Source organism: Pistacia vera, unplaced genomic scaffold, assembly GCF_008641045.1.
Source record: "Pistacia vera cultivar Batoury unplaced genomic scaffold, PisVer_v2 Contig460, whole genome shotgun sequence".
NCBI classification, from domain to species: domain Eukaryota; kingdom Viridiplantae; phylum Streptophyta; class Magnoliopsida; order Sapindales; family Anacardiaceae; genus Pistacia; species Pistacia vera.
In genome coordinates this window covers 1,049,549-1,073,023 of record NW_022196291.1, presented here as the reverse complement: position 1 = coordinate 1,073,023, position 23,475 = coordinate 1,049,549, and the positions used below count along the sequence as shown (strand labels likewise).

General features: G+C 35.4%; 4 protein-coding genes across 4 annotated transcripts; 3 read left to right on the top strand and 1 right to left on the bottom strand.

The window, feature by feature from the left end:
- Positions 1-218: 218 nt before the first annotated feature.
- On the bottom strand, positions 219-2,170 carry LOC116145158 (endoglucanase 11-like; the record flags this gene model as incomplete). The annotated part of the gene is made up of 5 exons (XM_031430590.1): positions 219-869; positions 944-1,198; positions 1,398-1,598; positions 1,676-1,888; positions 1,973-2,170. Coding segments are annotated over 5 exons (1,518 nt in total), but the record flags the coding sequence as incomplete, so codon positions are not given.
- Positions 2,171-8,935: 6,765 nt separating this feature from the next.
- On the top strand, positions 8,936-10,767 carry LOC116145280 (glucan endo-1,3-beta-glucosidase 14-like). The gene is made up of 3 exons (XM_031430719.1): positions 8,936-9,060; positions 9,151-10,506; positions 10,609-10,767. Exons 1-3 carry the CDS (start codon positions 8,991-8,993, stop codon positions 10,644-10,646), a joined length of 1,464 nt encoding a protein of 487 aa, XP_031286579.1. The 5' UTR covers positions 8,936-8,990; the 3' UTR covers positions 10,647-10,767.
- Positions 10,768-12,085: 1,318 nt separating this feature from the next.
- Positions 12,086-13,250, top strand: LOC116145157 (glucan endo-1,3-beta-glucosidase 14-like). Its single transcript, XM_031430589.1, has one exon. The coding sequence runs from the start codon at positions 12,141-12,143 to the stop codon at positions 13,248-13,250; it is 1,110 nt and encodes a 369-aa protein (XP_031286449.1). The 5' UTR covers positions 12,086-12,140.
- Positions 13,251-22,104: 8,854 nt separating this feature from the next.
- LOC116145234 (ethylene-responsive transcription factor 3-like) lies at positions 22,105-23,362 on the top strand. Its single transcript, XM_031430664.1, has one exon. The coding sequence runs from the start codon at positions 22,345-22,347 to the stop codon at positions 23,038-23,040; it is 696 nt and encodes a 231-aa protein (XP_031286524.1). The 5' UTR covers positions 22,105-22,344; the 3' UTR covers positions 23,041-23,362.
- The last annotated feature ends 113 nt before the right edge of the window (positions 23,363-23,475 follow it).

Here is a 23,475-nt window from a genome sequence, read left to right as displayed (position 1 = left end):
CTTTTATGTCATAAGAGTTCTAATAGATTCAGGGCATCTTTTATTATGGATAAAGTGTACTGATAACTCATTTCAGTTTGCGAACTCTGAAGATCTTTTATGCATCATAACTAGGAGTACATTTTGTGTTCTGATTTTAAGTTGTCAAAACTTTATTAATGACCTTGTGGTTTCATGCCATGTATTTGACCAAAACGATAGATGAAGATAAAACTCTATTAGCTAGAAGCAATTAAAGGACTAATATGTGAATCATGACTGATTAATCTATGTAATCTAGCTAAAACACCAGCAAGTGTTGCCGTATTATATGTGCAGGCCTCTGTCTGTGCAAAATCTGACCGTTGATCTATAAATAGATCATTCTCATCTGGCCCTCCAACCAGGGCCCCAACAACAACATTAGGGTTAGGATCAAGCCGTTTAAACCAATTATCATAACCTTGAGTGCACCCAATGAAACCCTTATTCCCTTTGTATGATTCAATAGAGGCTCCTCTGTGGTGCACCCTTTGAGGGAAATTTAAGCCATAGCCAACCAAGTAACTTATACTCATTGGATTAGCACCCAAGATGTAATCAACCTGTGATTTAGCAAAGACAAAAATTTCTTGTGGGTTCAAGCTGCCACGGTCACATTTGAGCGTCTGATTTGTGGACTGAAGATAATCACTGTAAACTGTGAGCAGAAACGACGCCGTAGATACATACTGCATGTTGTTCCATTGGCGGATGAACAATAAACCCCCTGGGGTGCGACGCACATTGGTCTCATTGTTCTTGCTGAGGCATGCACAAAGATAATACTCTGCTTTTGAACGGTATTGTTCTAGTACATGCTTGTGCTCCTTGTATTTCTCTTCCCTCAACTGAAACACACAGAATAAAATCATGAAACCATAAAAACATATTAAGAGAGCGAAAAAGAGAGTGTTGTTTTTACCATGGAAGCGATGATCTGAATACCGGCATACTTGACATCCCAGCTAAACTCAGTAATGGCCCAAGTGATCCCACCAAAACCATGCCCATTTTCCAGCACATACTTCAAATAAACCTCCATGTCTGTGGCCTTGTAGAGCCACAAAGCAGCCCACAACAACTCATCCATGAACCCACTCACCGACGGATAGTAACCCTTCACAATCTCAATGCTATTATCATATTTCCCTCTGTACTTGTCACCAAACTCAAACAACTGCATGAAAAATCAAATACTTTATAAAACTTTGTGTTACAATTAGTTAAACCATTCCCTCTAATTTTGGTATTAATAATGCTTACTTAAACACTCAAGTTTTGCTGACTATTGTACTTAACTCTAATTTAATTTGATTATTCTGTGTTTTAGTGTTACTGTTACAAGTTAACTACCTCGTTAGTCTTAACTAACATACCTGTTTTGCATGGCGCAATAGTAGGTTAGAGTAATGTGGGTTTAGTTTCCTAAACACAATTGATGCTGCCGCCATTGCCGCCGCCGTCTCCCCCGCCACATCCGATCCAGGGTTTTTCTCGTCCACCTTGTACGCTCGCCTTGACGTCGTCATGTCCTCCGGCCGCTGCCAACAGTAGTGATCGGTGTCTCCATCACCCACCTAATTAATTAAACATTAGCAATAATAATATTTGCACAAAAGTTTAAGACACGCTTAAGTAATAGCTTGTACGGTACCTCAACCCATAATTCATTGGGGTGAGTATGAGCTTTGATGAAATAATCCGTCCCCCACTTGATGGCCTCCAGGGCGTGATCATACTCGCCGGCGCCGGCCATATCTCCGCCGTACTCAAGAACTCCCCAAGAGAGCATTGTTATAGTGAATGCCATTGGCAAACCAAACTTCACATTGTCACCTGCATCATAATACCCTCCCACCAAGTCCACCTACAAATTAATTTAAACACAATTTTCTATCACCATTAACATGAATTGCTAGTAGTAGAGTAGAGAAATGAACATAGAGCTTACTCCTTGTTCGAGGCCGTCGGTGAGGGCGGAGTGGTAGCGCCAGGTGACTCTTTGATTGTGGGGCAACCGGCCGGAGCGTTGTGATTCAAAGTAGAGGAGGCTTTTGGAGAGGGTTTGGGTGTAGTTGAAAGAGTGAGATTGATTTAAAGGTAAGATAGCCAAAAACATGCAAAGTAATAAAGCAAAGCAATTACGTTGGAAATGTTTTTGTTGTTTTGAAAACAAAACCATGCATTGCTTTTGTTTTTCTTTCTTCTCTTCCATTAATTTCTCTCTGTATTTCACACCAACTCTCTCTCTCTATTGACCCCCTATATAAGTACATATATATATTGAATGGAGAATCCAATTAACATAATTAATTAATTACATGGTATGCTAATGATAATCACTGTTCAAATGGGCAAGTATAATAGGTATGTCATTAATGGATGGATACCAAATATGGATACCTGTTTAATGTAGCTTTGCTATCTTTGGTTAATAGATACTAGTGTACAGTCGGGGTAGCCCAAGCCCAAGTTTTATATTCTCCCAACCCTATAGCAGAGAAAGCCCAATATCTGGATAGCCCCAACAGTTTCTTAGTTTGGCCCAAAATATCAATTTGGGCCTCTAAAAAATCCATGGTCTTGCTATCACGAGATTTTCTCAATCTTCCAACTTTGCTTTCCTCAAAAGCATTCCTTCATGCATTCACCTGCCCACTAAGTGATCTTCGTTTAACTTAAAGGGGGCGTTTGGTTCAGAAATATTAGATTACTATAAATATTGGATTACTGAAAAGATAGATTATCTTGAAAGATTACTGAAAATCTTTAAGAAAATGTGTTTTGTTAGTTGGTGTGTATGTTATATTAATATGGTTGGTTATAGGGAATAAATTGGTGGGTATGTTATTTAAATTACCAAATTGTCCCCTTTACAAATATTAATATAATATTATTTTGATTATTAATTTTTGAATAATTTCTTTTAACCACCAATATTTCATATTTAGTTAAAACACTCCTGCTTATATAAAACTTTAATTTATTATGAAATCACCCCCACCTCCTGCCGCCACCGCAAACCACAGCCGAAAGTCTCCGAAAGTCCCTATCAGCAACTCACCGTGACTAAGAGGCTTCGATATAGCCGTTTCCAGCCTTATTGATGGCCGAAAACGGCCATATCAGGCCGAAAATGACCAGATCTATTATGGCCATTTTCGGCCAAATCCCTGGCCATTATCGGCCATATCTGAGGGATCTGGCCGTTAACAGCCACGGACCTGGCCGTTAACGACCAGATCTATTTTGGCCGGAATAGATCTGGCCGTTAACAGCCAGGTCCGTGGCCGTTAACGACCAGATCTAACCTAGATCTGGCCATTTTCGGCCATCAATATTACCGAAAACGGCCATATCGATGACTCCCGGAGCCTCCCACCGAAGCTCGTTCTTTTTTAGGGACTCCGACGAGTTTTCCGAGGTGGTCCGTGGTGGTTGGCCGCTGTAGGCGGTGGTGGCTGGGTGGCAGTGGTGGTGGTGGTGGTGGCTGAGTGGCAGTGGTCTGTAAATTGTTTTAAATACAAGGACATTATTGTCCAAAATTTTAGTTAAACAAGGGTAAAATTGAAATAGGATATTGATGTAAATTTATTTTAAAATGAGGGCATTATTGTCCAAAATTTTCATTAATAAGGGATACAATTGTAACAAAAAAGGATAACCCTGATAATCTCAGAATACCTAAGAAAATAGAGATAATCAGATTACCTCTAATATTACCAATAATATCTATTATTGATATTTGAAGATTACCAAAATCTTATATTACTTGACAACCAAACGTGGTAATCAAGTAATATCAGATGACATTATTTCAATAATCTGACATTACCGAACCAAACGCCCCCAAAGAGTAAACAACTTTTTCCCACCCAAGGTTTGCCCTAATGACACTTTTCTATCCAAAAAGTTTCAAAATACCATTTTTTCACCCAAAGTTAATATTCTGTTGCTACCCAAAGCCGATTCTGGCGGTGAAAATTCTCTCTGTCACCACTATTTGAACTCCGTTCTCATATCTATAAAACTCCTCTGACTCCAATACCTAATTTCTCACCAATTGGCGGTCATTACAAATCTAGAGTTTTTTATTCTTAGTTGATTTTTGACTGATTTTGATGGTAGATATCTAATTGGTCACCACCATTTGATCTACCAATCTCCACTCTACAAAGCCTCTCATGGCCGTTATAAGGATCCATGAAAGGGTTAAAAAAATCCCATTTTCACATAGTGGGAATAGTTGAAACTCTATAAAGAAACAAAATGAATTCACTTATAACATGCAGCAGCCTTCCAATTACAAAATACAAAAAGGGGTTCATAAATTAGTTGAAGTATCAATCAATGCATTCATAACTCCAATTTGAAAACTACCCAAAAGAAGTCGACCAATCTAAGCAACATAAGTGAACCACCTCCTCCTTCGCCACACTTTTGGTTGAACAGAAATCTGCCGACCTCTGTTCTTTTATTTGACATTTATTGTTTGTCACTCTTTTCAAATCCAAAACCCACAAATTCATAAAGGTTAAATAATCCTCCAAATTGCATAATGGGACTAAAATAGTTAGCCGCCCGCCCACCTGTCTTTTATGGGTGATATTTGTTCATCTTCTAATTTTCTTGTGTTAATCCTTGTTTGGTTAAACTTGTCTATAGAATAAAAAAATTAAAAAAAAACACACACACACACACACTTTTTTGTTGTTTAATTGCAATGACGGAGTTCGAATCTCATTTGAAGCATCTCGTGACCAGGGGTAGTATCAAAATCTCGAAACGAGGATTAGTCTCATACCTTTAGATACGGGAACACCTCCTGGTTCACCCAAAAAATCACGTGAGATGTACCTTATCATTAAAGAATAGATTAGTGATAGTTTAAATTGAAAAGGAAGTATCTTCCATTATAAGGCAAAAATTGTCCTTCCTTTATTACAAAAGAAGATATTGAAGTAGACTGATAAGGCCATGATAATAACCAAAGAGAAGGTAGCCCAAAGAACACGCTTGAGCAACGAAGTCAAAACTGAGTTGGATTTATTGACATGTTCCCGTGAACAAATTAATTAATTTCAGAAAATAAAATTTTATTATAATTCTGAGCCACTTCTTCAAATTTCTCAACTGAACTTTACCTACTATTTGACGTATTTGTGAAGAAGAGGAAGTTTTATAATGTAGTACACCTTTTCAACAGTTCTAACCTCCAAGTCCTTCCCAACTAAGCCGTAATTAATAATATTATCTTAACCCTTGACTGCTCATGAGAAGTTCCACTTCTTGCTCATTTTCTTTGAGTGGAATTCAAGCCAACCCCATTTCCACGTTTTTTTTAAGTTCGTTTTTTCCTTTTTTATTTATTTATTTATTTTTATTTTTTGACGACCGGAGGTGTCTAGACCAACTTACGTGCGCCTTAATTAATCTCCCAGGACCCTGAAACTACTGGTCGGGTAAAAGCTCCAGTGGTTTTTTTTTTTTTTTTTTTTTTTACGATCGAAGGTGTTCGGACCAACTTACGTGCGACTCAATTAATCTCCCATGACCCTAAAACTACCGATCGGGTAAAAACTTCAGTGGCTACCCCTATTAGCAATCGTGGAGTGATTCAAACTCAGAACCTCTTAAGTAATACACTCAAGAGTCCCTCAGAACCTCTTAAGTAATACACCTAAGAGTCCTTTAGAACCACTTAGCCGTCGAAAGGTAGTTAGTTGGCTGTTTTCGATAAACACTAAAAGGAATATCAATTAATAATATAAAATACACGACATTACATCTTGATTAAGACCATTTGTCATAGTTTATTATGAGAGGGCCGCATGCTTTCACATGTATCATAGTTTAGGTTTACTGAGCAATCACAAGTCTTAGGTTTGTTTCTACAAGGTTTAGGGTTTAAGTGTCCTCATAGTACTCACATTTCTTACTTCTAAAATTATAAGAAATGTGAGTGTTACCCCTATTAGCAATCGAAAAAAAACTCGAATTCATAACTTCTTAAGTAATACACCCAAAAGTCTATTGAAACCATGTGACCACCTAGAGGTTTTTAGTTGAATGTTTTCGATAAACACTAAAAGGAATATCAATTAATAATATAAAATACGCAACATTACATCTTGATTAAGACCATTTGTCATAGTTTATTATGAGAGGGCGGCATGAAAGTTTTCACATTTATCATAGTTTAGCTTAACTGAGCGATCACATCTTAGGTTTGTTTCTACAAGGTTTAGGGTTTACGTGTCCTCATAACACTCACATTTCTTACTTCTAAAATTATGAGAAATGTAAGTATTACCCCTATTAGCAACCAAAAAGAGACTCGAATTCAGAACCTCTTGAGTAATACACCCAAAAATCCCTTAAAACCATTTGACCACCTAGAGGTTGTTAGTTGACTGTTTTCGATAAACACTAAAAGGAATATCAATTAATTAAATAACTAATAATATAAAATACATAACATTACGTCTTGATTAAAACCACTTGTCATAGTTTATTATGAGAGGGCAGCATGAAAGCTTTCACATATATCATAGTTTAGGATAACTAAGCGATCAAGTCTTAGGTTTGTTTATACAAGGTTTAGGGTTTAAGTCACCTCATAACACTCGCATTTCTTACTTCTAAAATTATAAGCTCTAGTTTCGAATCCGACTTTGCAAAGCGAGATCCAGGTTATATACTTGTACGCAAGGGCGGATGCTACTCTAGTTGAGGACCCACCCGCAAAATTTTTAAAAAAATATTAATATATATAATTTCTGGATTTTTACCCACCCTAACATAAATTTCTGAATCCGTCCTGCTTGTAGGGATTAAAAAACTTATCCTTGCCTTGTTTAGGGATAAAATGGAGTTGGTATTTGGTAATATATTTAGGTTAACTGACACACAGATAAACTAACCCTCTCGATTGCCATAATATTCTCTGATAATAACAGATAAAACGTCAAAATCGAAAAACAAACATGAAAAAACATGCTGACTTTGAGAAACTTAATTAAACAGACCGACACTCAAAACTTCAAAGCAGCTGTCGAAGTTGTTGAATGGTTGATCCACGATGATGCCATTGATTCCTCTTATTTCTCCACCACACTATTAAAATCTCAAGCTGAACTCAAGAGTCTTGAACCCAATAAGGGTTCAGACATGCATGCAAACGCAATATCGTTTACGACAGACCAATCGTACAAGGGAAAGCTTTGCTTGTAACAGTCGATAACGACAATAGCATCTTGTTCATGTCATAATCTTAATCAATTAATTTATTAATTAAATCCCTCTCATATTATTATTAATACTTTTCTCAACGTTTATGTTTCGAAAAAGGACAAACACAAATCATGTCGTATTGAAAGTATAAGACGATTATATTGAATTTGTTCCCTTCATTAATACGCACACAAATTTGTCAACAAATTTTGGTTTATACTTCGTTGCTAAGGGTTCTTGTGTGAACCTTACCATAAATTAAATAAAATAAAATAAATTACATTTAATTATAAGGATCATATCATTTTCATTCACATCATTTTCATTACATCATGATATGATATATGTCATAACCATACAAATTTTTAATTTTTAATATTATAATAGAATTATTATTAGTAAAATTGTCATGATGTAATAAAAATGGTGTAAAGGATAGTATAAATGTAGCATTACTCTAGGATTAATAAACATAATACTCTAATTATAATTAAATAACAAAAGTTTCATCCACTGTTAAGATTTTAGCGTTAAAATAAAAAGTAGACAACTTTTTCTCACGCAAGAGTTGCCTTAATGACATTTTTCCACCCAAAAAAAAATTTAAAATACCACTTTTTCACCCAAAGTTAACATTTTGTTAATACCTAAAGCCGATTCTGACAGTGAAATTTTTTTTCGTCACCACGATTTGAACCTCTAGTTTCCCCTCTACAATACATGTCTTACTCCGGCATCTGATTTTTTGCTGATTGTTATCCACCGCAAAGTTAGGATTTTCTAATCTTAACTGATTTTTAGCAATGAATATTCAATCGATCACCACCATTTAATTCATCAGCCTTCACTCTAAGATTCTTAACTAATTTTCGGTAGCTAATATTCAATCGATTACCAACATTCAATTCACCAGTCTTCACTCTACAAAACCCCTCTCACCCTGACTTTTAGTAACTCACCGAACGCCGGTTGAAAAAGTGAAGTGTATTTTGAGTATTAACATAATATAAACTTTGGGTGAAAAAGTGGTATTTTAAAATTTTTTGGGTGGAAAAATGTCATTAAGGCAAACCGTGGGTGGGAAAAAGCGGTTTACTCTTAAATAAACTATAAAAAAAAAAAAATTAAGTAAATATTCATCACCCTATCATATTATTAGTTACAACTGCTCATTGACAAAAGCTTAATTTATGAAGATAATTCTTGAAATAATGTAATTTTTCTAAATTATCGTAGATTTGACTTTTGATACTAATTACTACCATAAATAATAAAAAAATACAACAAAATTGGCCAACTAATTTAACTATTTAGCATCTAATAATAATTAAAAGCAATCAAAAGAGGGAAGCTGGCTAATCCAGCCCCAACGGTCATTTGTTTTTTGTTTTTCGGGTCCAGGCCAACCCAACGTTCAAATTCCAATTTCACCTAAATAATCATTATCGTAATTAATCTAAAACCCCAATTAGGCAACCAACCGTTGATGGAACAAACCCCCATTGATCGAGCCACGTCAACGGCTCGAACCACACTGTATATTTTAACCCATTGAAATCTCCGACATTAACTCTTGCAATTTCCAGTTATTCTGTCACGTGGGCCCTCCCACCATCCTCTCCATTTCTCTCCCACTTACCCCACTCTCACATCAATCCACGAAAATTTCTCTATAAATTCAAGTATTCAACAACAAAATCAAAAAATTCAATTAAATCTCTTTGAAACCAGAGCTAATGGCAATGGCGATGGTGACCCTAACGTTCTCCTTCTTCTTCTTGCTTCTCTCAACCTTCGCTTTCGCTGGTACGTAACTGTAACTTTCTTCATTAATTTGCATGAAAAAAGGTCTTTTTTTTTTTTTTTTTTTTTAAATTTTGTTTTTTCATTTTGCAGATACTGGCTTTGTGGGAATAAACTACGGAAGAGTAGCGAACAATTTACCGACGCCGCCGAAAGTGGTGGAGCTTTTGAAGTCAAAAGGCATAATCAAAGTTAAGCTCTACGATACTGACTCAGCCGTACTCACTGCATTCGCCAACTCCGGCATAAGCCTCGTCGTCACACTTCCCAACGAGGTTCTCTCCAACGCCGCGAACGATCAATCATTTGCCGACAACTGGGTTCAAGCCAACATCACAAAATACTACCCCGCCACCAAAATCGAAGCCATTGCTGTAGGTAATGAGGTGTTCGTCGACCAGAAGAATACGCCATTTCTCGTACCCGCTATGACAAAAATTTACAACTCTTTGGTTAAGTATAAGCTTGATTCTGCTATTAAAGTGTCTTCTCCCATAGCTTTAAGCGCGTTGAATAACTCGTACCCGGCTTCTGCGGGTATTTTCAAACCCGAATTGGTCTCGGTTGTGAAACCCATGTTGGAATTGTTACGTAAATCAGGGTCATATGTTATGGTTAATATTTACCCCTTTTTCGCTTACTCAGCGAACTCAAAAGATATATCTTTAGACTATGCTTTGTTTAAAACCAACCCGGGTGTGGTGGATTCCGGTAACGGGTTGAAATATTCCAACATGTTGGAAGCCCAAGTGGACGCAGTTTACGCTGCCATGTCAGCAATCGGTTTCAATGACGTGAAGTTGACCGTGTCTGAAACGGGGTGGCCTTCGCTCGGCGACGAGAATGAGATTGGCGCGAGCAAGGAGAATGCGGCGGCGTACAACGGAAATCTAATGGTCACAGTTCAGTCCGGCAGGGGGACCCCTGTAAGACCAAAGGACCCACTCAACGTTTATTTGTTTGCTTTGTTTAACGAAAATCTCAAACCGGGTCCCACTTCGGAAAGGAACTACGGTCTGTTTTATCCCACCCAAGAGCAAGTATACGACATGCCGTTTACACAAGGGCAAGGCCAATCTGGTAATTCAACAACGATTCGCGATCAGGTGCCGAGTCCGGCGAGTAGCCCAAATCCCAGAGTGACAACGAATTCAACGGGTCCGGACGTGACCCCAACTCCGACCTCGACCCCAACCTCCACCCAGGGGCAGAGTTGGTGTGTGGCAAATGCTAACGTGGAGGTGAGCAAGCTACAAAACGGACTAGATTACGCATGCGGAGAAGGAGGGGCTGATTGCCGTCCGATTCAAGAAGGTGCCACGTGTTACGATCCCAATACGTTGGAGGCGCATGCATCATACGCCTTCAACAGCTATTACCAGAAGCAGGGTCGTAAAGCTGGATCGTGTAATTTTGGTGGAACCGCCCGCATGGTGAATGAACATCCTGGTAAGTAGTAGTACAATATCAAACGTCCCACATTTATTTTTTTAATTAATTAATTAATAAAAAATATTAATTTCTAATTAATTTTTTATTTTAATATTGCAGGATTTGGTGGGAATTGCGAGTACCCAACAGGATATTGAGCCTTATTCGTGTTTATTTTACGGATTACGATTATAATTCTTTCTTTAATAGATAGTAAAATAGTAATGTACAATTTTACTTACATTTATATATATATTAATGTCATTTATTATATTGTTTCTTTTTGTCTTCTCTTCTTGGCTCTATGGATTATTTTAAAGGTTTACTATTAACAATTAAACACTCTAATTAATTTAATGGTTTAATAATTGTACAAGTGGGATTTTAATAGGTTTAAAAATAAATAAATCAATTGAATATGGAGGGGCTTTGATCATGAATGAAAAACATATAATATGATTTAGATTTTTTTTTCCAGCTTTCTCGAACGTTTCTTCCTGCCAAACGAGAATCCAGAAGGAGATGGGAAAAAATTTATATAAGAATAATACATGTCTTTTGCCTTGTTGGAACCCCAATAAGGTGCTGTAAATCTTATTAATCTAATTTAGTTCCAATAGATTTTTCAACGATTTTCTGTCGAATATATTTTCTCTTTAATTTCTTTTCTATTTTCTAAAGCAAAGTTGGGTCCCCGAGTCCTCAATGACTGAGCCCAAATTGGTTGGGATTGGTCCTAGGCCCGTTATTTTTGTGAGGGATCGAACCAATTCTAGGTTCGACCAGGACCGATCCTATGCAGGCCTGGTAAATATACATTTAGACCGCTAATTTTTTACATATTTTAGGGTAATAATAATTATATGAAGGGTTTTTTTTAATTTATTAAAAGTATTCTAAAATTTATTATGTATTTCATATATTATAAGAGGGTTTTGGTTATTTACCAAGGGTTTTTGGCTATTTGTAAGGAGTATTCCAAAATTAACCAAGCCCAAGCCTGGGCCTGGGTCCGGGCCGTGGAGGAGGGATCGGCCTGGGCCCAATCACCCTCCCCAGGGCCTATGTTGATCCTGGGGCCAGGCTTTTTGCCCAGCTCTTAAATTCTCACAAGGGGTTGATGAGTAACACAAAATAACAAAAATACAACAAAATTAATGAACAGGTTTAATTTATTAAATTTTGTATCCTCTATAATTATCATAGGTAATCTTATATTCGTAATACTAACAAAAAAATTATAAACTAATTAATAAAATATACAAGAATCCTGCACATAAGGAATCAAAACAAATAGAATATCCTATACCTTAAAATAAAAATTATATGTCTAATTTGTTGTGATCATATATTAAAACGAAATATTCCCTAAACTAAATATAGAATAATCTTAATAATTTTGGCGCGAAATTTAATTACCCAGTATTTCGGCTAAAAGACTTATGAAAAAATTGAATATAGATTTTGACTTTTTCATATTAATTACCACCATTAATTATCCAAAATTACCTTAATTAAACCATGTTTAACCCACAAATATCCATTAAAAGTAGGGCTTTACTTAAATTAACACTAAATTTTCCCTCCATAAATCCACCATTTCATCCCTCAACAAAAACAGTTACTGTTCTCTTCTCCTTTTTTTCTTGATCATGACCATGGCGATCATTACATTCTCCTATTTCCTTTTACTTCTCCTAACGCTGGCCTTATCCGACGTCGGAGTAAACTATGGTAGAATCGCCAATAACTTACCACCGCCAGAGGAAGTCGTGCAGCTCCTCAAATCCAAAGGCATCAACAAAGTCAAAATCTACGATGTCGACCGCCAAGTCCTCAAGGCCTTCGCCTCCTCCGGCATCAGCCTCATCGTCTGCATGCGCAACGAGCTCCTCCAGCAAGCCTCCCGCGACCAACGATTCGTTGACAAATGGGTCTCCGACAACATCGTTAAAAATCTCCCCAAAACCAAAATCGAAGGCATCGCCGTCGGTAACGAAATCATCGACGATCCAAAAACGTTGCCGTTTCTCGTCGAGGCAATGAAGAACGTTTACGACGCATTGGTTAAATCCAAACTCGACTCAACAGTCAAAGTTTCCTCTCCCGTCTCTTCAAGTTGTTTTAACGCCTCTTACCCGCCATCCGCGGGCAAGTTCAAACCAGAACTCATCGAAACCGTGCTCAAACCCATGTTGGATCTAATCAGAAAATCTGGGTCATACTTTTCGATTAACTTGTACCCGTTTTTCGCATACAAGGCCAACCCCAAAGAAATCAACTTGGACTACGCATTGATGAACCCCAACGACGGAGTTTTTGATAATGTCTCCCAAATAAAATATCCTAACATGATCGAGGCACAGATCGACGCAACGTACGCCGCCCTAGCAGCCATCGGATTCAATGATGTGAAGCTGGTTGTTACGGAAAGCGGGTGGCCTTCCGCCGGGGGCAAGAAAGAGATTGGGGCCAACAAGAAGAATGCGGCGGCGTTTAATGGAAATTTGTGGAAGAGATTCAAGGGCGGCGTTGGCACCCCGAAAAGACCTCAAGATTCCATTACAGTTTACATCTTCGCTTTGTTTAATGAGAATCAGAAACCTGGTCTCCGTTCAGAGAGGAACTATGGATTGCTTTACCCTGATAAACACGGAGTTGTACGACATGCCGTTCAGAAACTTGTCCCGATTCAGAGCAGCATAAACTTTGAGGTGATCCAAATGGGATCTATCAAATCATTTGATTCGTTTATATGTTAGAATAAAACCCGTTGCCGTTTGTTTTGTTAATTTTTATACAAATTTAATAATTTTTATTTTAAAATTGAATAATTTAATTCAAATCCAGGATTAGGATTTCCAATGGCCGAACGACTTATGCATACTCAAGGTTTGTTGAATGATAAGTTGATATCCAAAAGGTTTTGAAAACGATAAATGGATACCCTTGTCATGTTCTGTTAGTGATTTTGGTTAGATAATAGTAAAAAGACTAAAATACCCTTGAAAGTTTAATTTTTAGTTTTTTATAAATTTAAAAATTTCTAAAAAACCCCATAGGTTTGCTAATTTGACTAAACACCCCAATATAAAAATTTATAAAATAACAAAACACCCCCGCCACCCTCGCAGTGCCAGATCCGGCCACCACCGCCGGAATCTGGCCGAAAAAATGCGTTACGACACAGACCCATCGGATCTGTGTCGTAACGCTTAGATCTTTCATTTTCCGACAAGATCCGTGGCTGATCTGGCCGGAAAAGACCAGATCTACGGCCAGATCTGGCCGTCGAGACCGAAAACTTGCCGGAAAATTGTGTTACGACACAGACCCATCGGATCTGTGTCGTAACATGTCGATCTGGCGTTTTTCGGCCAGATCCGTGGATGATCTGGCCGGAAAAGGCCAGATCTGGCCGTCGAGGCCGAAAAAGGCCAGATCGATGTGTTACGACACAGATCCAACGGGTCTGTGTCGTAACACAATTTTTCGGCCAGATTCCCGCGGTGGTGGCCGGAATCTGGCACTGCAGGGGTGGCGGGGGTGTTTTTGTTATTTTTATATATTGGGGTGTTTAGTCAAATTAGCAAACCTAGGGGTTTTTTTAGAAATTTTTAAATTTATAAAAAACTAAAAATTAAACTTTCAAGGGTATTTTAGTCTTTTCACTATTATCTAACCAAAATCACTAACAGAACATGACGGAAGGTATCCATTTGTCATTTTAAAACCTTTTGGGTATCAATTTATCGTTTCGAAAAATATTGGGTATGTATAAGTCGTTCTCCCTTTTCCAATTGTTCAACAAAGACTTAGTCCTTAAATCCACAATAATTTGAGCCCGTGAAGCCCAATACAATCTTTGGTGGGCTGATTTCATATCTATTAAGGCCCATTTTAATTTTCTAAAAGCCCAAAAATAGGGCCCATGGGCTATTTCTGTTTATCAAAAGTTTATGAAAATCAAAGAAATGCAGAGTAATGTGGATAACGATTCCCAATGTCTGACCTAGCATTATGTCAAGGGATATGCTATAACACTAATATTTTATTCAAATAAATATTAACACTTAATAATTTAGAAAATGATAGAGTTACGAAAAAGTTTACACTGAATTTGTGCACCGAATAACGTAACAAAATCCTGATCATTGATTAATATTAACTGATAATAAATCAACGGTTAGGATTTTGTCACGTCATTAAGTATACAAATTCGGTGCACATCCGTCGATAACTGTAGCATTTCTCTAATAATTTTGTGGTGGGTTCTTCTTTATCAAGCTAATAATTTTAATGGAGGCTTAGTAACCCTTAGATTTTAATCCAACGGCTGATCGGGATTCAAGATAATTACTCCCTATCAACATTATTAGGGGGAGGGGATAAGGATTCAAGTGTGGATCTTTACATTTTAATTTTATATCGGTGTCTTTGTTGTATGTTTGGATCTCGATATTCCAAGAAAGAAATTGAAAATGGAGCCTCAAATTCGAAAATAGAATCTTCGTCCAACCTTTAATGCCCTCATGAAAGTAGAAAAAGAGGATTAAAACCTTAATATGAGCTAAAGATTTTTTCTAGTCAAATAACAGCTTAACAATATTTTCTTATTCACAGGCTTTTAAAATACTATTTGATTATCTAAATTTATATTCCGATCACGAATAGAGAGCAAATTCGGACTAGACAATAGGGGCTTTTGAAGGGGGAGACTAATGCGTCTTTTGATTGTATACGGTTGAATTTTGGTGATTGAGATTGATTAGATTTTGACTGTGGGAGGGGCGGTTACCAAAACCTTAATCACTCGATTGCCGGAGATTGACAAAGTCGATAAAAGTAAGATTTGATAGATTTTGATGAGTGATGACCAGAGAAAAAAATGATAGTGATATGGGGTCGTAACAATGTTGGAATCGGAAATTAAATATAAATTTGGATAATAAAGTAATATTTTTAAAATTTATGGATAAAAATATGTCATTAAATTATTATTTGGGTTAAAAAAAAAAAAGTCGTTTACTCTGTATTTTATAATAACAAATCACCTACATATCTATTATTGGGCGTTTGTTACACACCTAAAATACCTACTTATTAAGTGATTTTATGTACCCACCGTAATAAACTAAAATCTTAAGGCTAGGTTGCGACATTTTCGCCACCTAATAACGTGACACCTTATCACGTCCGTTACAAACGATCATTGGTCCGTTAGTTTAACCAACGAATGTCGTGGACTCCTGTGACACAACCATGTAAAGAAACATCCAAAATTAACGTGACGGGGACCATTTCTCCATTATGGCAATAATGCCCTCCTGTCTCATCACTCTCGTTTTAAAAAAAAAAAAAAAAAATACCCTCCAGTTTTGATACTCGATTCCATTCATATTCCAATTCCATGGCACACACATACGAAACGACGTGTCGTAACGTTGTTTCTCCATCCGGGCTGACAAAGAGTGGGCATTATTGCATCAATTCGTGTTGCGTAAACACGCGATTTGATTAATCACTTTTGCCTCTCGATTTAAACAATAAAACAAACAGGTGGTGGGCAAGCAATGTTACAAAAACGAAACGTGTGGTCTATGTCGAAATAAAAAGAAAGAAAAGAGTAGTTGGTGGTGGAGGTGGAGATGGCGTCGTGGCGATGGTGGTGCGTTTCTGCGTTACGCGCACCAAGGCGTATTCTTGAAGAAACGTCAAACTTAATTACCCAACTTGATTGAAGATATTTTTGGCACCTTCGCAGTGCGCACTCAATTGTTGCCGCCCGTCCCGGTTCTCACCAGTATATAATTTTTTTTTTTCTTTTATTGCCTCTTAATTATTTTCAATAATAAATATTAAATACCGTTCACACAGAACTCTTACCTTCTCTCTCAATTGTTCTTCGATAAATAAATACAAAAGGAAAGTTAGGGTTACGCTGACTGTTCTGATGGTGACATGGCATGGCCTTACTGGTTACACTATCAGCTTGTCCTGACTCTCACCGGACTCTAACAAAACCCCTTCAGATTTAATGACCCGACCCCACCCTTATTTACTACACAAAATTTCGTGTTATTTTTTACATTAATGTATTTTACTCCACAATAAAAAAAAGGGTATATTTTTTAAAATATTAATACTAATTTAACTATATTTATTATTTACTTCCATTTGGTTAAAGAAAAATTATATCTTATTACATAAAATATAGTTTAAAGATCTTATTAATATTATTTTTAGAATTGATTTTCGATTTTTTTTTCATCGATAATGATTGGGTTAACTTGTACGTATCTCAATCAATCTCTCGAAGTTTTAAAGTTAACAACCAAATAAATCCCTTTAGTAATTACTCTTATTAAAAATTTAATGAATTAAATTTAGAACTTTTAAAGTAATACATTCTAGAATTCTAATTAACCGTTAGATATTTAACCATGATTAATCAATTTTCAATATTTAAGGGTACAAATTTTAATTTTATTTTATTACATAGGAAATTTCATAATAAAAGAATTTGCAAAATAGGTTTGGGACGAGACAAATTTACACGTATTTTTAATTAAACTTGAAGAAACGCGGAGAGTTCGCTTTCATATTTATCCCAAAAAAGGAAAACCAAACTGGTCAAATCTGATTTTAAAATATTATAAATGACGGACCAACCATATCAAAGATGAACACTTGTCACTTTCTCATAAACTGACGCCGTCTCAAAGGCAGCACAGCTGTCGGTTAGCGTGATCACGAGTCACGAGAAGGTTCAGACTCACCCGCCATAGATCCTGCATCTTGTCGACTCACCCAGAGCTGGTTAGAGGCGACCGGATAACCTGCTACGGCCAGTAAAAAAAAAAAAAATTTGAAAAATCCTTTTGGATTTTCATCACAGCAAGCACGCACACACACCAGCAGCTTTGGGTCTGGGGGATGCCAGGTTGATCACGTGTCCTTTTGTGTGGGGTCCACCTGCACGTTTTAAGAGAGGCGAGAGGGAGTGGGTTTTATTTGAATATTGAAATTCTAACTTCTAAGGGATTAGGTTTTTAATTAATAAATAAAATAAATATTTTTTTGATGGTTTGAAACTCTAGGTATATATATAAATTATGGATATTTTTGTTGATGTATTATTTTATTCTATTTTTAGTAATAATAGTTTTAAATTTAGCTCTTAACTCAAAAAATTTAAATTCCAATTGATTTAACGAATTTCAAATATCTAATTCTTTTTTACCTTTTTATTAGAGTTTTTTGTTTATTTCTCAATTAATAGATATATAATGAAAGATACCTAAATGAAAAGTACAAAATTATTGCATATTATTAATCAAAATTGTACATGGAATAAGATTTTTATTTTTCTAAAAAGTTTGATTTAATTTATTTAAAATATCAATAATATCGACGCACTTATTTACAAGATAAAAATTTAATGCATTTTCTCACATATTAATATTTTGAAGTTTTAAATTTTAGTAATTTAAATAATTAAATAAAAATCATTGACTTTAATAGGTGAAAATAATTTAGAAGAGAATTAAAAGAAGAATTTGAGAGGTGTAAGTGGGGTCGGGTATTGATGGGCTCAGTGAGTTTCTGGTGAGGTGGTGGCCCGCCCAGCACGGTGAAGGAGATCTGGGCATGTTTTCAGGGGTACGTGGAATTTGATTTGTGGCATTTGTGTCCTCTTTTCTTCTGTACATAATTATTAATTATTAAATATTATACCAAATATTTGGTACACCCATAATTTAATATATTTTTACTATTTAATTATAATTATCCTTAGGGTATGTTTGGTTCAAGGAATGTTAGATTACTGGAAAATTAAATTACCTCGAAGATTATTAAAAATCTTTAGGAAAATATATTTGCTTAGTTGGAATGAATTGGTGGGTATGTTTTATTAATATGGTTGGTTGGGAGGAATAAATTGGGGGTATGTTATTTAAATTACTGAATTGTCCTCTAATTAAATATTATTATTTGGACTATAATAACCCCCTACATTTAAAAACTTAGCAAAAACAACCCCATAATAAAGGTTTGGAAAATCAACAATGCACCCCCACCAACCCAGTTACTACCGGTAGCCGGCAATCACCGTCGGCAACCGACAACCTAACGATGCACATAAGGCAGGAAATGGTCTTTGTATGCCATATGACCATTTCGGGCCAGAGATCTTGCCGGAAATGGCCAGATCGTGATAGATCTAGCTGGAAAACGACCAAATCTAATTTGGTCATTTCTGGCCATATATCGTCTGGCCGTTTTTCAACCATATTGGCACACAACGTCCATTTCCAACCTTCTGTGTGCCTGTTCTGGCGGCGATAGGTGGGTGGGGGTGAAAGTTTGGGTGAGTTGTAATTTGTTTTGAATTCAAGGGTAATTTTATCCAAAAAGTTAATTAATTGTGGTGAAATAGTGAAAGTCATATTCATGTAAATTAATTTAAAAATAAGGGTATTATTATCCTAAAATTTTATTAATAAGGGATACAATTGTAACTAAAAAAAGATTATCTTCATAATCTTACAATACCTAAGAAAATAAAGGTAATCAAATTACCTCCAATATTATCAATAGTAACTACTATTCGTATTTTATGATTACCGAAATCTTATATTACTTGACGACTAAACATGGTCATAAAAAAATGACATAACCCTATTAATCTTATATAACCCCCAACCAAACACCCCCTTAAATCATTATTCTTGAATATTTAACATTTTTTAATATCATTTTTTATAATACCATTAAAGGTTTTTTTAGTTTAGGGAATGTTGTATTTGTATTACTATGTGTGGTCTTAGGTAATTTGGTTGAAGTACAAGGGTAATAATGTCTTAAAAATATTAAAACGAGGCTAAAATTGTCCATGAACATTCTTGTAAATTGTTTAGATAACAAGAGTATTATTATCCTAAAATTTAATTAATAAATAGTAAAATTTTAACAAAATAAGATTACTAAGTAATCTCATAATACCTAAAAAAAAAATAGTATTCAGATTACTACTTATATAACCAACAGTAATTACAGCTGGTATTGAAGGATTACTATAATCTTATATTACTTCACAATCAAACACGATAATATTAGTAATATAAAATGAAATTATTTGAGCAATGCAAGATAACCCTCAACCAATCGGCCCTTAGAGGTTGAATAATACCATCTTATTAATATTTACATAAAAAACAAATATATATATTATATTATATGATTGTAGGCTTACTCACAAATCGGTAGTAGACTATAACCAAACTTTGAATGTTGGAAAGGCAATAGGAAAAGTTGACCTTGAATACTTCTTCTTCTTCTTCTCACTTCCAAATTGGGTTTTGGTGAATTGAATGTGACACATAAGAGACCTAAAATTTGTACACATTCATTACAGGAATTTAATGCCTTTGTGGTTTTGGGTTAAGACATAATCGTGGGATTAGGTGATTAATTTTTTTTTTTTTTTTTTTTTTGTCACGTACTTAAAAGTAAGGTGCCACTTAATTATCTTGGGTCATAAATCATAATCTTCCCAACCCCAATTCCAGTTCATATTTCTCATCGTTATAATGTTGTCTTAGACTCAAAGTCCCCCTTTTCTTTTTTAAATAATTTTTTATTCCAAGATGGTTTAAGTTCTAATCATAATTATGGTTGGTCTTAAGAATGTTTTGATTTTATTTTAATAGCAAAGTTAATAATATGGTTGATGAACAAATTTGCTAGGTATGAGACAGCTGTGTAGTGGGTTAAATCATAAATTTTTTTTCTTTCTTTTGTTTGAATCAAATAATTGGATTTTTGCTCTGCGGAAAGTGAGTAAATTATGAGGCATGATGGAGGGTGGTTATACCAATAGGTTGGTATTTTATGACAAAATTAAGAGGAAGAAACGAAAATCAAATCCAAGAAGAACCCTAAAAAGCTTCAATTCAATTTTAATTTTTATTAGATTTAGGATTTAGCAAGTGGGTATGTATTATAATATTATAAATTTGTTGTTTGTGGAGAACAATGGGAAAGCATATCCAATATCCCACAATCTCAACTTACGTGGTGTCTACTTCCCCCAGTATTTGTCAATTTTTAGAGAATTTATTTTCTATCTCAAATATAAATTTTGTTGAAAAAGTCTAATGGGTATGTATTATTATAAACATTTATAATTTATAATTTATTTTTTATATTTTACTTTTAACTCTTGAATTAGTAATTTAATTTTATTATTATGAATATTTTGTGACCTAAAATGAGCAATTACTTCTTCTCTGAAATTGAAAGGTACAATTGAGCTAACTCTCCTTTCCTATCCTTCATTTTCTACCCAATTGGACGCCACGCCACATTCTTGTGGTCCTCCAATCACCCATTTTAGCTAAACTCTCTCTCTTATTAATTTATTTTCTCTTTGAATTATTCACCCACTTTGTTTTAAATGCTGTCTACAATTCAAAAACAAAATGGTTATTTAAAAATAATTAGATTGAAATAATAAATTTGAAATTACAGTTTTAATGATTTTTTCTTTTTGGGGTTTAAGTAAAAGTGAAAGAAAAAAATGACCATCCCATGCGTTATAATAGTTATAGTCATTGATGAATAATCATGGCAATAAATGTTACAATAATTCACTATAATTCATTGCCATTATTATTATTATTTTTTTTTAATTATTGAATCAATTGTGATTTAAAAGGTAGATTATTTCCAAGATCCAATATTGAATATCTCAAAAAAAGAAAGGATTTAACATAGAAAGTGTAGATTGCTCCAAGAAATTTGTTTTTCTTTGATGGTGTAATCAAAGTCAATATTAAAATGTAAATCATATACTAAAGTGGGTATTTTTCCATATCTTTTGCAATTTTTTTTTTATTTTTTTTAAAATTTCAACTAATATTATGAATAAAAATTAGTACTTTTTTGAACATCCCATTTGAGAATCCAAGAAAATGAGTGAGAGAAGGGAAAGAGGAAAAAATAGAAAAAGAAAAAGATTGAGTTTGCCAACAAATTAGCAAACAAAATGAGGGGCCAAATGTCTTTACCCATTTTTTTATTTTATTAAAAGAATAAAAAGATAAAACATTGATTTGAAAAAACAGATTGGTAGCAATAAAAAGTGTCTAAAAATTAGTGAAGTCACATCTAAATTCAACATCATATTTTTACTCATTTAATAAAAAGGAGGAAAACTAAAAAAAATAAAAATAAAAATAAGAGATATTTAAAGACAATAATTTTTTTATTAAAAAAAAAAAGGGAATAAAGCAGAGATAACGAAAGAGGCTGGCTGTGTACAGCAGTTGACATAAAGAAGAAAGGCAAGGTCAGTTTGAGTAATTTTGCTCAGAGGATAATAGTCAACAACACAAAATCAAAATGGAAAAAAGAAGGAAGAAATCGAGTGAGTCCGGGTCGGCTTGTGGGGGCGAGAGAAATCGAGAAAGGAAAAGAAAGAAAAAAAAAAAGAAAAAAGAAAAGCCATTTCAGCCAGAGAAACCCAAAAGCAAATAAATCAATAAAAATTTAAATTAAAAAAATCAAAATTAAAAAAAAAAATCATTTTTGTGTAGAAGAGAAGGTGCCTGCCTGCTTGTTCCATCCAGTTCCCACCTCACCCACCTATCCTTCCTTTCTTCCTCCCCTTCCACCTCTCTTCTCTTCATCTCTTTACAAACACCCAACTCATCTCTCCCTTCTCCTCCAGAAACTCAAATATCATATTCATCGATCCAAATATTATACCACAAACAAATATATCACGAATATATATAATCTTGATATCTGATATCTTATTTTGTTGGTGTGGATTTGAAGGTGTTTTCACCTATGAGGAGAGGGAGAGGAGTAGTGACAGCAGCAGCAGCGCCCGCAAGTAAACTGATAGAAGCTAATGGATCTGCGTCAAGAAACGTGACGAAAGAGCCCAGATATAGAGGAGTTCGCAAGAGACCATGGGGAAGATTCGCCGCCGAGATCAGAGACCCGTGGAAGAAGACACGTGTCTGGCTCGGTACCTTCGACTCCGCTGAGGACGCTGCACGTGCCTATGATGCGGCGGCGCGTACTCTCCGTGGACCTAAAGCCAAGACAAACTTTCCGATTACGTCAACAAACATACCTTCATTTTATCCTAGCAATGATCCGTTTTTGGATCAGAGATTATACGGCACCGTAAATGGATTCCAAGATTTTCAGGATCAGCAGATTGTAAATCCGCAGAGACCGACGACAAGCAGTATGAGCAGTACTGTCGAGTCGTTTAGTGGACCACGGCCACCGCAGCAGTCGAGATCGACGAATCTGACAGCGGCGGCAAGTTCACGGAGATATCCACGGACGCCGCCCGTGGTGCCGGAGGATTGTCATAGCGACTGTGATTCGTCTTCATCGGTGATTGACGATGATGGAGATATTGCGCTGTCTTCGTGCAGGAAGCCGTTGCCATTTGATCTAAACTATCCACCGTTGGATGATGTTGATTTCAACGGTGACGATCTGCAGTGCACCGCTTTATGTCTCTGATGGTGGTGTTTGTCTGATCTCTATTATTATTATTATTATTTTTTTGTATTTCTTTTTCTCTATTATGCGGAAAAAAAAATGGAGTGCAAAAAAAAAAAAAAAAAAAGAGAGAGATTAAGATGAAATGGTCTTAATTCTGAGTATGATGATGATGATGATGATGGCATGATGTCTTAAAAAAATTTAATATATGATGATGATGATGATGATGAGTCTTCTTGTTGTTGTTAATAGAAATATTATGATGGGTTAGGGTTTGTTATTGATATAAGATCCTTATTTATCTGAAATTAAATTTAGAATTTTCCTATTTTTCTGCTGATTTTTTGTATTTTTGTGTTCAATTCTGTTATTACGGTTGCCACTTGTTTGCATCATCTACTGACATTGAATATTGTTCTTTGGATTTTCTTAAAAATATATATACATGAAATG

Excerpts from the sequence above, each read along its gene's own strand:
- LOC116145234 (XM_031430664.1), top strand. The coding sequence starts at position 22,345 with ATGAGGAGAGGGAGAGGAGTAGTGACAGCAGCAGCAGCGCCCGCAAGT.
- LOC116145280 (XM_031430719.1), top strand. The coding sequence starts at position 8,991 with ATGGCAATGGCGATGGTGACCCTAACGTTCTCCTTCTTCTTCTTGCTT. Across the intron at positions 9,061-9,150 it reads CTCAACCTTCGCTTTCGCTG|ATACTGGCTTTGTGGGAATA; the intron begins GTACGTAACTGT and ends TTCATTTTGCAG. Across the intron at positions 10,507-10,608 it reads CATGGTGAATGAACATCCTG|GATTTGGTGGGAATTGCGAG; the intron begins GTAAGTAGTAGT and ends TTAATATTGCAG.
- LOC116145157 (XM_031430589.1), top strand. The coding sequence starts at position 12,141 with ATGACCATGGCGATCATTACATTCTCCTATTTCCTTTTACTTCTCCTA.